This window comes from Nycticebus coucang, chromosome 12 (genome assembly GCF_027406575.1).
Source record: "Nycticebus coucang isolate mNycCou1 chromosome 12, mNycCou1.pri, whole genome shotgun sequence".
NCBI classification, from domain to species: Eukaryota; Metazoa; Chordata; class Mammalia; order Primates; family Lorisidae; genus Nycticebus; species Nycticebus coucang.
The window spans coordinates 67,988,487-68,006,730 of NC_069791.1; the positions used below are offsets into that span (position 1 = coordinate 67,988,487).

Sequence of the window (18,244 nt, forward strand, 5' to 3'; positions counted from 1 at the left end):
TTCTGAGCATGTTTAAGTTAGGTTAGGCTGATGTTTGCTAGGTTAGGTGTATTAAGTACATTTTTGACTTCCAATATTTTTAACTTAATGATGGGTTCATCAGGAAGTACCACCATTGTAAGTCAAGGAGCATCCGTGAATAGTTGTTTCACTTGTGCCCTATGTGTGTACACATACATACATATTATATATATATGATGTGTATATATTCATACATAAATAAAAACACAGCCTTCTTAGTATAGTGGTGAACTAAAAATATATATATAAATTATCAGTATTTTTATTATCATAAAAATGACACAAAACATTCACTGTCTGGGTGGTGCCTATAGCTCAAGTGGCTAAAGCACCAGCCACATACACCAGAGCTGGTGGGTTCGAATCTGGCCTGGGCCTGCCAAACAATGACAACTACAACCAAAAAATAGCCGGGCATTGTGGCGGGCACCTATAGTCCTAGCTACTTGGGAGGCTGAGGCAAGAGACTCTCTTAAGCCCAGGAGTTGGAGGTTGCTGTGAGCTGTGACGCCACGGTACTCCAACCAGGGCGATAGCTTGAGTCTCTGTCTCAAAAAAATAAAAATAAAAAAACTTCACTGTCATCTTTCACTGATCACATGCATATATTTTTTTATTTTCCTGTCCTTCTATTCATTTTCCAGGAGAATAAAGGTCCAGATTACTTGTGCCTCAAACTTAAACTGATATCTTAGTATGGCTATGTGGGCTTTTAGTGATTCAACTTTGACTTTGCATTTCTAGTTACATTTTACCTTAGTGATATTTTCTGTTTTCCAATGGCACTTTATTTTTTTATTTTATTTTATTTATTCATTTTTTTTGTAGAGACAGAGTCTCACTTTATTGCCCTCAATAGAGTGCCATGGCGTCATACGGCTCACAGCAACCTCCAACTCCTGGGCTTAGACAATTCTCTTGCCCTAACCTCATGAGTAGCTGGGACTACAGGCGCTTGCCACAATGCCCAACTATTTTTTTGTTGCAGTTTGGCCAGGGCTGGGTTTGAACCTGCCATCCTTGGTATATGGGGCTGGTGCCCTACTTACTGAGCCACAGGCACTGCCCTCCAATGGCACTTTAAACTTCACTTGTATCTATAAGGTGTGGTTCAACTTCTAAATTTTTTTCAATCTGTATTATAATTAATGTGATTGTATGGGTTTTCTCTAATGTCATTTAGTAATGTCACATCAATACTTTTCAGTTAACCTTTGCCTGCATTTTTAAAATTTCTTCCAGAGCATCTTTAGATTGGGAAAAGATTCAGTTTTAGGGGTCTGTGATTAAAAATATCCTTTTGAGCAGCATGAGGAAACTTTTTGGGTGATAGATATATTCATTATTTAGATTGTGGGGATGGTTTCACAGATGTGTATATATATATAACACCTTATGATGTATACTTTAAATATATGTAGTTTATTGCATTTCAATCATACTTCAATAAAGCTGTTAAAAAATATAGTCTTCTGATGGTTGGTTAGAATAGCATGTTGTTATAACACTGGAGGAAGAGAAAGTTTATATTAATCCTTATATTTTGTACAGGTCTCCAGACTTGTGAATGAGGTCTACCACATGTATAATCGACATCAATATCCATTTGTTGTTCTTAACATTTCTGTTGATTCAGGTAAGTTTAACAGAGATTTCAATAAAATTGGTGACTTACTCGTAAAAGAATAACATGCAATTATAAAGCTTTGATATGACTGGAAAGAGAATAATTTATGGCAAAGTAGGTTTTTTTTTTTTTGAACAGAATCATACTTTGTTGCCATCAGTAGAATGCCATGGCATCACACTGCTCACAGCAACCTCCAACTCCTGGGCTTAGGCAATTTTCTTGCCTCAGTCTCCCAAGTAGCTGGGACTACAGGCGCCCACTACAATGTCGGCTAGGGTCAGGTTAAAACCCTCCACCCTCGGTATATGGGGCCGGCGGCCTACCCACTGAGCCACAGGCACCGCCCATATGTGACTTTTTGATGTTGACCAAGGGAGAATGTAGACTAAAATGTTCTCCTCAATTTTAAAAATATTTTATTTTATACAGATAGTGTTTCTGATTGTTGAAATTCTGATTTATAGGCCAGATATGGTGGCTCATACCTGTAATCCTAGCTCTCTGGGAAGCTGAGGCAGGTGGATTGCTTGAGCTCAAGAGTTTGAGATCAGCCTGAGCAAGAGTGAGACCCTCATCTCTACGAAAAATACAAAAACAAGCAAGGCGTAGTGGCACACCTGTAGTCCCAGCAACTTAGGGTGCTGAGGTGAGAGGATTGCTCAAGCCTGGGAGTTTGAGGTTGCTATGAGCTATGACGAGGCCATGGCACTCTATCCCAGGGCAACAGAGTGAGACTGTCCCCCCCACCCCCCCAAAAAAAGAATTTTGGTTTATAGTCATTCAGTATTTTTTCTGGATACTTAGGAATATGTATGTGCATACCTCAAAAATATATATATACACATACCCATATCTTTTTGGATGAGAAAATAATTTTGTATCCTACTCTATGAGCATTTTTCTTGTTATTAAAAATTAATCAGAAATATCTTAATAGTGGTATTATATTTTCATACATGGTTATATTGACTTTAAAATTTTTTTTTTAATATTTTCAGTTTTTGGAAATTATAAATACCATTCTTCGAATTAAGTCATTATCTACATCATTAATTATTTCCAACAGTTGCATTCCAATGTGAGTGGTCAGGGACTGATCCCACCAAAGGGTTTTTTGTACATCTGTTTAAGCGGGACAATAGAACGTGCAAAAGCAAACCATTTGGGGGTCAGTCCCTGACCCTCCCCTTTCCCCTTCATAGAATGCAACTGTGAATTAAGATAAATTTCTGGGAGTAGAATTACTAGATTAGTGAACATGTCCATCTTAAGGCTTTTTCTATATTGCATTCTAGACATGTTGTATCAATTTATACATCTACCAACAATGTACTAGGTATTATGATTTTTAAACTAAAGTTAGTACAGAATAAAATAGTTTGCATTTTTTTGTTACACGTTTTCTTTCTTTTTTTTTTTTTTTTTGTGGTTTTTTTTTTTTGGCTGGGGCTAGGTTTGAACCCGCCACCTCCGGCATATGGGACCGGGTCCTACTCCTTGAGCCACAGGCGCTGCCCTTGTTACACATTTTCATGTGTTTATTTGCTCTTTCTCTTTTACAATCTACCCATTCAAATTCTTGCATATTTTGTCTGTTTAAAAAATTGTTCATTTTTTCTTATTTACTTGAAAAAACTAATTTTATGATTTATGAATATTAATCTGGACTAGTGTTTTCAGTAGTATTTTTGGTAGATAAAAGTGAATGAAATAGTAGATCTGGAAATTTCTATTATTAAAACTGAAATTAAAGATAATAAGCATGGCCAGGCATGGTGGCTCATGCCTGTAATCCTAGCACTGTAGGAGCCTGAGGAGGGTGGATTGCTTCAGGTCAGGAGTTTGAGACCAGCCTGAGCAAAATTGAGATCCCATCTGTACTAAAAATAGAAAAACTCTCTGGGTGTTGTGGCAGGGGCCTATAGTGCCAGCTACTTGAGAGGCTTAGGCAAGAGGATCTCTTAAGCCCAAGAGTTTGAGGTTGCTGTGAGCTATGACACCATGGCACTCTACCCAGGGCAACAGAGTAAGGCTCTGTCTCAAAAAAAATAAATAAAAATAACGTGTGTGTTTTCTTTTCGCCTTAGAATGTGTTGATATCAATGTTACACCAGATAAAAGGCAAATTTTACTACAAGAGGAGAAGCTTTTGTTAGCAGTTTTAAAGACTTCTTTGATAGGAATGTTTGATAATGATGTAAATAAACTTAATGTCAGTCAACAGCCACTATTGGATATTGAAGGTAAGAAAAATACTGTCTACACACAGATTCTACAACTTAGCTATTGTGATATTTTCCATATTTTTTCTAAGGTAATGTTTTTTAACATGAAACAAAATCTATTTTAGACAAAGAGGATGTGTCACACAAGAAAGTAGGTAGCTACAGAATTAAGATAATCTTATTAATAGAAAGAGGCATGAGTGGCCACACTTAGCACACACAGTAGTATGCAGAGATGTCTTTCTTGGAACATAATGCTCTCTCTATTTTTTTTTTAATTGTAAACAGAAGACATAATATAAGATATAAGATGAGGCTGAGTGCTGTGTTTCACACCTATAATCCCAGAACTCCAGGAGGTGGGAGGAAATCTTGAGGCCAGGAGTTCCAGAGTAGCCTGAGCACAATTGAGACTCTGTCTCTATAAAACGTGGAAAAATTAGCCAGACGTGGGGACACACACCTATAATCTAGCTACTTGGAAGACTGAGGCAGAAGGATCCCTTAAGCCCAGGAGTTTGAGGTTGTGTTGAGTTAAAAAAAATAAAAATAGCTGACTTAAAATCGTTGTCTAGTTAAATCTACTGTGTGAACTTCTTCAGTGGTAATTTCCATTGATTGCTTTTTTCCCCTGTGTGTCGACTATGCTTTCTTTTTTGTATGTCTCATATTTTTTTGTGTGGGGGGAAAACTGGACATTTTAAATAATAGAATGTGGGAACTCTGGAAATAAGATTCTCTCTCTCCCAAGGTTTATTTGTTGTTGTTGTTTGTTTACTGACTTTTCTGAAAAAATTCTATTGAGTCTCTTATTCTTTATCATGTGTGGTCAGTGAAGTTTCTGTTTTGTTAGCTTTTTGGTTAGCTAATGATTCAGAGACTTCCTTAAATGCCTGAACCCAGCAAGTCTCCCAATGTTTGCTGAAGGGCTGTATTGCCTGTTGGGGAAGTGACCACTGTGCTTTAAGAGTTATTTCCTGACCTTGGGACTGAACACTTCGTACTTGCATAGAGCCTCAAGGGCAGCCGGAAGTGAGAGCTGAGGCTCTGTTCAGGTTTTTTTCCTGGGAATACATGGCCTTCTGGGTTTCTAGGTTTAAGTTGGAGCTTTTCTGAGTCCCATAGACATCTCATTCCGAGGCTATTCTTTTTGTTTGTTTTGTTTTTTGAAGATTGGATCTCACTCTGTTGCCCAGGTTAGAGTGCAGTGGTGTCTTGATTGCTCACTGAATCCCAAACTCCTGCACTTAAGTGATCTTCCTTCCTTAGCCTCCCGAGTAACTGGGATTACAGATATATGCCACCATGCCTGGCTAATTTTTCTATTTTTTTGTAGAGATGAGGTCTCACTCTTGTTTAGGCTGGTGTTGAACTCTTGGCTTCAAGCAGCCCTCCTGCCTCAGCTTCCCAAAGTGCTAGGATTACAGATGTGAGCAACTGCACCTAGCCTCTGGGTATGTTTTGTAATTAGGATCTGAACAAGGTGGCAAAGGTGGGCCCTTCTTTCTTTATCCCCGGGGAAGAGGCTAGTGGTGGTAACTCTGCATTACTCTAGGACACTTAGCCTAAGAGGCTGCCCCATAAAGAGAGACTGCTCAAAACATCTGTGAATCTTGAAGTGTAGTTGAACCAATGCTGATCTTTTTGCCATTTTGTTAAAGTAAAGCAATCACATAGAAACAGACATGTCATAAGTATATGACTTATATGCGTTTCAACCTGAGACCAAGAAATAGCATCCGCAGACCTGCCCTTGTGCCCCTTTTCAGAACTAACCCTTGGTGGTAACCACTTTTCTGACTTCTAACTGCATAGTTTAATCTGTTTTTTTTTTTTTTTTTTTGTAGAGACAGAGTCTCACTGTACCGCCCTTGGGTAGAGTGCCGTGGCGTCACACGGCTCACAGCAACCTCTAACTCTCGGGCTTATGCGAATCTCTTGCCTCAGCCTTCCAAGCAGCTGGGACTACAGGCGCCCACCACAACACCCGGCTATTTTTTGTTGCAGTTTGGCCCGGGCTGGGTTTGAACCCGCCACCCTTGGCATATGGGGCTGGCGCCCTACTCACTGAGCCACAGGCGCGCCCAGTTTAATCTGTTTTTAATTTGAAGTCATTTGGTCTGTACTTTTTTGTGATTTATTTCTTTTTCTCACTATTTTGTTTGTGAGATTCATCTAAGTCATGTGTTACCATTTATTCATTTATTTGCTGTATAGTATGCCACTGTACATTCAGATACCACCATTTCTTTGTATTTGAGTGTTTCTAGTTTGAGGCTATGAAGAAAGCATCCTGAGCACTCTGATATGTGTCTTTGGTGAGCATAGATAACACTGCTGATAGGACTAGGTACTCAGGGTCAAAGGTAGGTGTATATATGATTAGATTTAGGAGGTGTTCCCAGTGAGTTTTATAAAGCAGTTATGCCAATTTCACTACTAATATACAATATATACTTAAATACAAAAGGTATTAAAGCATTCCACTTGATCCTGATTTTTGTAAACATTTGTTGTTGTTTTAATTTTACCCATTCTGGTGAGTATATAGCTGTATCATATTGTGGCTTTAATTGTTTCTTCTTTATGATTAACGTTCAACAGAGTTCCTGTGTTTAATTAGCTATTTGGATCTCTTCCTTTGTGAAGTACCTGTTCACATATCCTCTAATCCCATTTTAGTATAGTCCATGATACTCTTCTCTGTTCATGTTTACTTAGGTAACTTAATAAAAATGCATACAGCAGAATTGGAACAGCCTCCATCAGAAAAGCAGCAGAATTCTCCTTTGTTAAAGACTCAAGGAGAAGAAAAAAGGGCTGTATCCATTTCCAGACTGAGAGAGGCCTTTTCTCTTCATCATGCGACAAAGAACAAGTCTCAGGACATGGAAATTCCTGAGCCAAGACAGAACTCTCCGAGACAGAAAAGGAGTATACCATCTTCTAGGGCTTCAGATTCCATCTCTGCCAGAGACTTGCTGGGCTCTCAGGAAGAGGTGATAATTTCAAGTAAGGGCTCTGGTGACCACATGGACAGAGCAGAAAGGGAAACAGATTTGGCACACAGCAGCACTTCAGCTGGCTCAGAGGGAGGGTTCAGCACTCCAGACACAGACAGTCAGGTCAGCAGTGACCCTGCAGTGAGTTCCCTGGAAGACAGGTTTTTGCAGGAAAACATGGAATCTTGTGAGAAATTACCTGAAACTATCTATCATCTTTCAGATGTGGAATACCATTTAAACCAAGAAGATACTGGATATAAACTTAAAGCTTTGCCCCAGCCAACTAATCTCTCATCCCCAAACACAAAGCATTTTAAGAAAGAAATTCCTTCAGATTCTGACATTTCTGAAAAATTAGTTAATATTCAGAACACCTCAGTGTCTCAGGTTGATGTAGCTGTTAAAATTAATAAGAAAATTGTGCGCCTTGACTTTTCTCTGAGCTCTTTAGCTAAACGAATAAAGCAGTTACATCACCAAGAACAGCAAAGTGCTGGTGGAAAGAATTACAGGAAATTTAGGGCAAAGATTTGCCCTGGAGAAAATCAAGCAGCAGAAGATGAACTGAGAAAAGAGATAAGGTAAAGTTTTTTCTTAAGGGTATTTTTAGGCCAGGTGCAATGGCTCACGCATGTAATCCTAGCACTCTGGGAGGCCAAGGTGGGAGAATCACTTGAGCTGAGGAGTTTGAGACTAGCCTAAGCAAGAGTGAGACCCTGTCTCTATAAAAAATAGAAAAATAAGCCAGACATAGTGGCAGGTACCTGTAGTCCTGGCTACTAAGGAGGCTGAGGCAAGAGGATGGCTTGAGCCCACGAATTTGAGGTTGCTGTGAGCTACAATGGCAGCACTAGGAAAATGAGACTATCTCAAAAAAAAAAAAAAAGACAGCGATTGGTCATTTTGAGTGAACCAGGGTCTAATCCTTAGAGACTCGGTATCTACTCGTCTTAAGAGCTGTCTTCATTCTCTATCTGCTCTGACAGCATTGCTGCTTCTGTCAGGCATGAGGCTTAGGTATGGCCCTGGTTTGGCACCAGGATCTGTCCTCTGGCTTTCATTGCCTATTGGGACAGTCCTACCTCGAGGCTTCCCTGCACCACAGATTCGCTGACTTTTCTTATTGCTCCCTCTCTCAGGATGGTAATGTTGGGCATAGACTGATTTTTCACCTTGCTGATACATACTTGGCAAGGTTTCTTCCATTCAGCAACTTCTTTTTATTACCTTTCACATTTGTCACGTTATTTTTTTTTCTTTTTGGAGTCTCACTATATCTCACTATATCACCCTTGGTAGAGTGCTGTGGCATCACAGCTCACAGCAACCTCTAACTCCTGAGCTTAAGCCTCGGCCTCTCAAGTAGCTGGGACTACAGGCGCCCAGCACAATGCCTGGCTATTTTTTTTGTTGTTGTTGCAGTTGTCATTGTTGTTTAGCTGTCCTGTGCCGAGTTCGGACCCTCTAGCCTCGGTGTATGTGGCTGACTCTGTAACCACTATGCTATGGGTGCTGAGCTCACATTAATTTTTTTTGACAAACTCTTTCACCATGCTCTTCTGCTGCTTGAAAACTTTCAAGGATTTTTTTCTTAGTTTTTTTTTTTTTGTTTTTAGCATATTCTTTCCCAATCAATCCAAGTTAATCAGTGCCTTTACGACCCCAATTTCTTGCCTCTTCCTGAAGGTTTTCAGCCCACAGTGTTGTTCTCTCTATGTTAAATTCATGTTTAAGTGGACATTGCTATTTCCCATTTTTCTTTTTTTTGCAGTTTTGGCCAGGGCTGGGCTTGAACCTGCCACCCCTGGTATATGGGGTCAGTGCCCTACTCCTTGGACCATAGGCGCTGCCCCCCCATTTTTCATTTTAATATGTATTAGGAAAAATTGCAACCAGCACATTGTCAAACCTGGGACTTCAAGAAGATAAGAATATTCTTTTTTCTATCCTAGAATAGGATAAGAATATTCTTTTTTAACAAGAAAGTCAATTTCAGGAAAAACACTAACATTACAAATAACACCAATAGGTAAATAAATGACACTTTCTTCACAAAAATGTACAATATTGTAGCTTTTGTTTAATGATGAATTTTCTTGAAATTTTTTATTGTTTTTTAAATTTCAGATTACTATGAGGGTACAAACGATTGGGTTACAATGTTTGTATTTGTTAGGTAAGGTCTTTATTGTAGTTGTGGAAAATTTTTAATCTTTTTAAAGATTTTATGGTTGGGTATGGTGGCTCACACCTTGTAATCCTACCACTCTGGGAGTCCAAGGCAGTAGATTGCCTGAGCTCAGGAGTTTGAGACCAGCCTTAGCCAGAGCAAGAGCCCATCTCTAAAAAAAAAAAAAAAAATAGCGAGACATTGTGGCCAGTGTCTGTAGTCTCAGTTACTCTGGAGGCTGAGGCAAGAGAATCGCTTGAGTCCAAGAGTTTGAGGTTGCAGTGAGCTATGACACCATGGTACTCAACCCCAGGGCGACAGAGTGAGACTCTGTCTCAAAAAAAAACCAGAAAACAAAAATAAAAACTTCTTTTGTGTATGTTTCATCTCATCAATTACTGAGGCATGTAGTGCCCTACACACGATAAAACTCAGTAATAATTATAGATTAATGGAGGTGAATTTTTTTGAATAGGATCTGAGGGATTCAGTGAGAAAAGCCACGTTTCTTCACACATGTTCACACGAATATACACAAGTACAATCATATATGATTGATAGGGAAGACATAAAAGATACTGCAAAATTAATAAGTGTTTACCAGCTTCTGTTTCTCTTATTTCAGATTATAGCTAAATATATCAAGTTGTAAAGACTTGTTTCTTCATCTTAAACCAGATGCCATTGTTTTTCTTTTAAAAAATATATATTAGAGCTTGAAAAGCTAAGTTTTGTTTTGTTTTGAGATGGGGTCTCATTTATATTGCCCAGACTGGTCTTGAACTCCTGGCCTCAAGGGATCCTCCCACCTCATCCTTGAGAGTAGCTGGGATTACAGGCTTGGGCCACCGTTCCCAGCTCAGATGCTGTTTTTTATGTTAAGAGAGAGAATTGCCAAAGACGCTGAAGACTTGGGTCTTGAGGCCAGTACATGTTCTTCCCAAAGGCAATCAGCCTTAAACACCAGAGCATAGGAGAGCCTGGAAATAAGAACCAGGGGAGGTGGAATTTATGCTGCTTATCAGGTTGACTATCAGTTCCAAATTCACCCTTCTTAGTCCTGCTTTGCTATCCTGAAGGTAGTAAACATTTCTCTTGGTGCACTGTTAGAATTTATCAGTAGAAGGTACTGAAGAGACATTGTGAGTCAAAGCAGAAGGGTGTCTCCTTGTTTCTGGGGTGCCTCCTACATTGCACAAATTAACTGTTTTGGATCACTCTAGCAACTTCTCTTCAACAGCCCTTCCTGTTCCAGCAAGGTCTGAACTCAGCTTCAGTGGGTGAGGACCTCTTCCAAGAGTTCTTTCTTCGGGCACTCTCTCTCATCCCTAGGGGCAGTAGCATTTGCTATTCCCATATTTCATGGTTTAGTAGTTAACCACCTTTTACTCATAGTACTCATTATGAGTACTTTAGCTCATAGTACTTTATTATAGAGATTCTTTGTTCAAATCAATAGTGTGGTTTTTGTCTGCTGATTGGACTCTAACTAATAGGGAATGGTACCAGCAGTGGTCCCAGGAGACAGACCCTCAAAGATAGCATTTGGGGATTGGTTTGGTTGTGACTTGGACTTGAGCTCTGTGCTGGAGCTCCTTGCTAGTGGGAAATAGGAGGTTAGTAGTATCACCTGTGGTTGATTGTGATGCAGCACACTTGAAGCAAGTGCCTTGGGAGCCCCAGTGCTGCTGCCAGAATGATGATTATCAGCACTGTGGAGTGGGACGGAGCTTCCTCAGGGTACAGGAGCACTTACCAAGGAAATGACAGTCTCAGCTCCCTTCATTCTGAGTTCAAGCCATCATCTGAGAACCAGAACCCTTCTCTGGCAGCTTCACCAGAGTCTCATTTCTTGTAACCACAAAGCTGAAATTGAGGAAAACCAGTTTTCACAAAATCTAATTATGCAGGTTGCAGATTTACAATGTCAGTTTCTTATATGATAGTTAGGGGTAATGTCTTGTCCTTGGCTGGGTTGACTTATGTAGTGTTTAATGGCTTAGATATTGAAGCCGCCCACTAAAGAACCTAGTGGTGAGCCTGGCAGATTTTAGAAGGCAAAAAGGTACTCTTACACGCTGTTGCTGAGAGTGTAATCTTTTACAGATTTCATGTTAAAATAAAAAATATACATATGGAATTTACTTCTAGGGATTTATCTCCCAGAAATACACCTACAAGTGAGCAAGTTTTTATACAGAAGTGTTCATTCCGGGTAGCGCCTGTGGCTCAGTCGGTAGGGCGCCGGCCCCATATACCGAGGGTGGCGGGTTCAAACCTGGCCCCGGCCAAACTGCAACCAAAAAATAGCCGGGCGTTGTGGCGGGCGCCTGTAGTCCCAGCTACTCGGGAGGCTGAGGCAAGAGAATCGCTTAAGCCCAGGAGTTGGAGGTTGCTGTGAGCTGTGTGAGGCCACGGCACTCTACCGAGCGCCATAAAGTGAGACTCTGTCTCTACAAAAAAAAAAAAAAAGAAGTGTTCATTCCAACTTTGTGTGCATTACTGAAATTGGAAACGACTGAAATGTCCTTCAGTAGAGAATTTGTCAGACAAGTTATGCTATGTCCATGCCATGGCTTCCTATATTGTGATTGAAAAGAATGAAGTAGGTATGGACCTGAAAAAATATCTCAGATTCATTAAGTCATGAAAGTAAAGCAGTATGAAAACAAGTTTCCATTTTTGTTTGTTAAAATTTAAAAAATTTCATATATAGACAAAGGTCTAAAAAGATATATACTGAATTATTAATAGTAGTAACTAATGTCATCTCTGGAGAGTGGATGAATGAATAATTAATGCTATCTTTAGAAAGTGATATTGTTGGGGACTTTATGTTTTTGCATTGTTTGTATTTTTCTTGCCATGTTCAGAAAAATAATCATTTAAAATGTCTTATAATTAATATTTTCTACATGCAGTAAAACAATGTTTGCAGAAATGGAAATCATTGGTCAGTTTAACTTGGGATTTATAATAACCAAACTGAATGAGGATATCTTCATAGTAGACCAGCATGCTACTGATGAGAAATATAACTTTGAGATGCTACAACAGCACACTGTTCTTCAGGGTCAGCGGCTTATAGTGTAAGTTCATTTCAGTGTTATGAATCTTCAGTGTTGATTCCCAAATTCCCCCACAAATTTAAGATTTAATAGCTTCCATGCATCTATATATGTACACATGTGATTTTTTTTTTGCCATAAGTATTCATACAGAAGATTTTTGTACTTTTTACACAGTAATAGTTATAGTTACCATTTATTGATTACTTCAACAGTGCCTAGTCTATATGCCAGGCACTGGTGAGGCAATTTATATCTATTAGTTCACTTAATCCTTGTAAACCTATAACTGTTATAAACAGAAATGTTTTTAAAATGTTATATGACAAAATCAAATATAAACAAAAAGATATATTTTTCAGCTGGAAAATACTAGGTACTCTTGTCTCCTGTGGAATGCATTTTAAATTTTCAATAAGAGTAAATGGTAATAGTAAAGACATTTAGTAAGCTACTTTGTAGTACTGAAATATTCTTTCTTATAGAAATCTTTTATTTATTTATTTATTATTTCTTTTTTTGAGACAGAGTCTCACTCTTGCCCAGGCTAGAGTCAGCCTAACTCACCGCAACCTCAAACCCCTGGGCTCAAGTGACTATTGGATCAATGTCTTTATTCCCCACTAATATGTTAATTCCAGGAGGACTGAAACTGGGTCTGTATCTCCTGCCTTTAGCAGTGTTTGTATTATTAAGCATTTAATATAAATCCAGTAGGAGAGATTGATGGAGAAATAATGCAGGCAGAGGAAGGAGCAGGAAAGCAAAATAAATGCTGTCTGTTCATTCTGTTTTCAAGTGCTGATCATGTTCTAATCTAGTGTCTCATATAATCTTTATTGTGAGGAGGAAAAATAGTTAAGGAGAGGATCCAAGAAAGACCAGGTCATTGGAATAAGATGGAAGATTTACAAAAAAGCAAACTGCTTTTGTAGCTACTTTAACTTCTAAAAAGAAATTTAAGATTAAGAAAAAGAAAATTAGAGTGATGGCTGCTCTGCTGGGCAGGGCCTGGTGCTGGTGTTGGAAAGCTGCTTAATGATGTGGAACGGATGCCCAGGGGACCCCCGTAAGAGCTGCGCTGCGACCTGCCACTGCCTGGACTTCCGTACGAGCAGCGCCATGACCCGCGACCCGTGCCCACGGGGCCTCCACATGCCCTGACCAGGAACTCCGGGAGCCGCGCAACCCTGCGTCCTCCTTCCTGTACCCTCCCTGCCTCCACACTAGCCTGCTCATCTGGCCAGGGACTCTGGTAGCCGTATGCCCTCTGGAGCCCTCCCTGCCTCTGCGCAGAGCCCTTCTCTTGGCCAGAGACTGCTGGAGCCTTGGGCCCTCTGTGCCAAAGTCACTGGGCACCAGGCACTCCAAGAACCATGTGCACCACCCCCCGCCCTGTTGCTGGATCCAGGTGTGTCACACTCCAGAGCTGCTCCCACACCAGAGCTCCCTGCCTGGGACACCCCCAGAGGAGCTACACAGGGTCACTCCCTACAAAGATCTAGCAACAATAGAGTGATCCCGCTGGGGTCTAATATTGGAAAGACACCTCCCCAACTCCAAGGACGGCCAGAGGCAACGGTGAAAAACAATCATGAGGCGAAATCAACAGAAATATTCTGGCGATATGAATAATCAGAGTAGAACAACTCCCCCAAGGAACAATGGGGCAGACACAGCACAAGATCCCATGCACAAATAAATAGCTGAGATGTCAGAAATCGAATTCAGAATCTGGATAGCAGATAAGATCGAATTAGAATTCCAAGCAGTAACCCAAAAGATGTCTCAAGAATTCAACGAATTCAAAGACCAAATGACCAAAGATTTTGACACACTGAGACAAGAAGTTGCAGCTCTCAAAGATCTGAGGAACACGTAGAATCCCTCAGTAACAGAATGGAACAAGCAGAAGAAAGGATTTCTGACATTGAAGACAAAGCTTTCGAACACTCCCAAACTCTCAAAGAGGAAGAGAAATGGAGGGCAAAAACAGATCACTCTCTCAGAGAGCTCTAGGATAATTTGAAGAAAACCAATATTCGTCTAAAAGGGATCCCCGAAAGCGATGAAGTGGCTTCACAAAGCACAGAGTTTCTTCTCCATGAGATTATGAAGGAGAACTTTCCAGACATGCCAAGAGATTCTGAAATTCAGTTAGCAGACAGTTTCAGAATTCCAGCACAACTCAATCCAAATAAGACATCCCCCAGACACATCATAATCAATTTCAATAAAGTTAATATGAAGGAGAAAATTCTGAAAGCAGCCAGACGAAAGAAAACCATTACCTACAAGGGGAAGAATATTAGAATAACTGCAGATCTCTCTGCTGAAACCTTTCAAGCTAAGAGAATGGTCATCGACTTTTAATTTCCTAAAACAAAATAACTTTCAACCCATGATCCTGTACCCAGCTAAACTGAGTTTCATTTATGATGGAGAAATTTAAATACTTTAATGACATTCACATGTTGAAGAAATTTGCCATAACTAAACCAGCTCTCTAGGATATTCTCAGACCTATCCTCCATAAAGACCAGCTTAATCCTCCACCACAAAAGTTAACCCACCCAGAAAATATTGATCGAATTCCAACTTCCACAGTCGCAAAAGGATTAAAAATATCCACCAGACTCTTGAAAGGCTTATCAGTATTCTCAATTAATGTGAATGGTTTAAATTGTCCTCTAAGGAGGCATGGGTTGGCTGACAGGATACAAAAACTCAAGCCAGATATCTGCTGCATACAAGAATCTCATCTCACATTAAAAGACAAATATAGACTCAAGGTGAAGGGATGGTCATCTATACTCCAGGCAAATGGAGAGCAGAAAAAAGCAGGTGTTGCAATAGGCTTTAAACCAACCAAAATAAGGAAGGGATAAGGATGGACACTTCATATGTGTTAAAGGTAATACTCAATATGATGAGATTTCAATTATTAATATTTATGCACTCAAGAACACACGTCGGTTTATAAGAGAAACTAACAGACATGAGCAACTTGATTTCCTCCAGTTTCATAGTAGTTGGAGATTTTAACACCCCTTTAGCAATGCTGGATAGATCCTCCAAAAAGAAGCTAAGCAAAGAAATTTTAGATTAAAACTTAACCATCAACATCTGGACTTAACAGACGTCTACAGAACATTTCATCCCAACAAAACTGAATACACATTTTTTTTTTTTTTTTTGTGGTTTTTGGCCGAGGCTGGGTTTGAACCCACCACCTCCAGCATATGGGATTGGCGCCCTATCCCTTTGAGCCACAGGCGCCACCCTGAATACACATTCTTCTCATCAGCCCATGGAACATACTCCAAAATCGACCACATCCTAGGCCACAAATCTAACCCCAGCAAGTTAAAAAAAAATAGAAATTATTCCTTGCATCTTCTCAGACCATCATGGAATAAAAGTTGAACTCAATAACAGCAGGAATCTGCATACCCATACAAAAACATGGAAGCTAAATAACCTTATGCTGAAGGATAGATGGTTCATAGACGAGATTAAGAAGGAAATCATCAATTTTTTGGAACAAAACAACAATCAAGACACGAATTACCAGAACCTCTGGGATACTGCAAAGGCAGTCCTAAGAGGGAAATTTATAGCACTGCAAGCCTTCCTCAAGAAAACGGAAAGACAGGAAGTTAATAACTTAATGGGACATCTCAAGCAACTGGAGAAGGAAGAACATTCCAACCCCAAACCCAGCAGAAGAAAAGAAATAACCAAAATTAGAGTAGAATTAAATGAAATTGAAAATAAAAGAATTATACAACAGATCAGTAAATCCAAAAGTTGGTTTTTTGAAAAGATCAATAAAATAGATAAACCTTTGGCCAACCTAACCAGGAAGAAAAGAGTAAAATCTCTAATTTTATCAATCAGAAACGCTAAAGATGGTGCTTGCTTCGGCAGCACATATACAGAAATGCTAAAGATGAAATAACAACAGATCCCTCAGAAATTCAAAAAATCCTTAATGAATATTACAAGAATCTTTACTCTCAGAAATATGAAAATCTGAAAGAAATCGACCAATACTTGGAAGTATGTCACCTACCAAGACTTAGCCAGAACGAAGTGGAAATGTTGAACAGGCCTATATCAAGTTCTGAAATAGCATCAACTGTACAAAATCTCCCTAAAAAGAAAAGCCCAGGACCAGATGGCTTTACACCAGAATTCTACCAAACCTTTAAAGAAGAACTAGTATCTATATTACTAAACCTCTTCCAAAATATAGAAAAAGAAGGAATACTACCCAACACATTCTACGAACCAAACTTCACCTTGATCCCCAAACCAGGGAAAGACCCAACAAGAAAAGAAAATTATAGACCAATATCACTCATGAATATTGATGCAAAAATACTCAATAAGATCCTAACAAACAGAATCCAACAACACATCAAAAAAATTATACACCATGACCAAGTGTGATTTATCCCAGGGTCTCAAGGCTGGTTCAATATACGTAAATCTGTAAATGTAATTCAGCACATAAACAAACTAAAAAATAAAGACCATATGATTCTCTCAATTGATGCAGAAAAAGCTTTTGATAATATCCAGCATCCCTTCATGATCAGAACACTTAAGAAAATTGGTATAGAAGGGACATTTCTTAAACTAATAGAGGCCATCTACAGCAAACCCACAACCAATATTGTATTGAATGGAGTTAAATTGAAATCATTTCCACTTAGATCAGGAACCAGGCAAGGTTGCCCATTGTCTCCATTGTTCTTTAACATTGTAATGGAAGTTTTAGCCATTGCAATTAGGGAAGAAAAGGTGATCAAGGGTATCCACATAGGGTCAGAAGAGATCAAACTTTCACTCTTTGCAGATGATATGATCGTATATCTGGAAAACACTAAGGATTCTACTACAAAACTTTTAGAAGTGATCAAGGAATACAGCAATGTCTCAGGCTACAAAATCAACACCCATAAATCTTTAGCCTTTATATATACCAACAATAGCCAAGCTGAAAAAACAGTCAAGAACTCTATTCCTTTCACAGTGCCAAAGAAGATGAAATATTTGGGAGTTTATCTAACAAAGGACGTGAAAGATCTCTATAAAGAGAAGTATGAAACTTTAAGAAAAGTAATAGCTGAAGATGTTAACAAATGGAAATTGGGAAGAATCAACATTGTTAAAATGTCTATACTACCCAAAGCAATATATAATTTTAATGCAATTCCTATTAAAGCTCCATTGTCACATTTTAAAGATCTTGAAAAAATAATACTTCATTTTATATGGAATCAGAAAAAAACCCGAATAGCCAAATAAAAACAAAGTAGGAGGACTAATGCTACCAGACCTGAAACTGTGCTATATATCGATAGTGATCAAAACAGCCTTAAAGAAAGATGGAGACTTACCTCTTTCATGCTTACATGGATGGAGCTGGAACATATTCTTCTTAGCAAAGTATCTCAAGAATGGAAGAAAAAGTATCCAATGTACTCAGCCCTACTATGAAGCTAATTTATAGCTTTCATGTGAAGGCTATATAACCCCACTATAGCACAAGAATATGGGGAAAGGGCCAAGGGAGGGGGGGAGGTTAGGGTGGAGGGAGGGCAATGGGTGGGGCCACACCTACGGTGCATCTTAGAATGGGTACAGACGAAACCTACTAAATGCAAAATACAAATGTCTACATACAATAACTAAGAAAATGCCACGAAGGCTACGTTGAACAGTTTGATGAGAATACTTCAGATTGTATATGAAACCAACACATTGTACCCCTTGATTGCACTAATGTATACAGCCATGATTTAACAATAAAAAAAAGAAAAAAATATTAGATCTCCTCAGAAAGTTTTCTGACACTTAGATGAATAGTGTTTTTCACATTTTTGTGAAATGAGTTCAAAATATCACAATATTGTTTTGGTTTCATTTCTGCTTTATACCTAAATGTTTGACTTCAAGATATGGTTTAAATCTCTGTTTTTCAGACCTCAGAGTCTCAACTTAACTGCTGTCAGTGAAGCTATTTTGATAGAAAATCTGGAAATATTCAGGAAAAATGGCTTTGATTTTATTATTGATGAAAGTGGTAAGTTATTAGGACTATAGAATCATATCTT

General features: G+C 39.0%; 1 protein-coding gene across 2 annotated transcripts in view; it reads left to right on the plus strand.

The window, feature by feature from the left end:
• The window catches only part of PMS2 (PMS1 homolog 2, mismatch repair system component), a 31,623-nt gene that overhangs the window by 9,438 nt on the left and 3,941 nt on the right, over positions 1-18,244 (plus strand). For both annotated transcript variants that reach the window (XM_053554512.1, XM_053554511.1), the window contains exons 9-13: positions 1,573-1,657; positions 3,739-3,894; positions 6,598-7,462; positions 11,973-12,140; positions 18,113-18,213. In XM_053554512.1, coding sequence (XP_053410487.1) covers positions 1,573-1,657; positions 3,739-3,894; positions 6,598-7,462; positions 11,973-12,140; positions 18,113-18,213 — 1,375 coding nt within the window. The remainder of the gene's footprint in view (positions 1-1,572; positions 1,658-3,738; positions 3,895-6,597; positions 7,463-11,972; positions 12,141-18,112; positions 18,214-18,244) is intronic.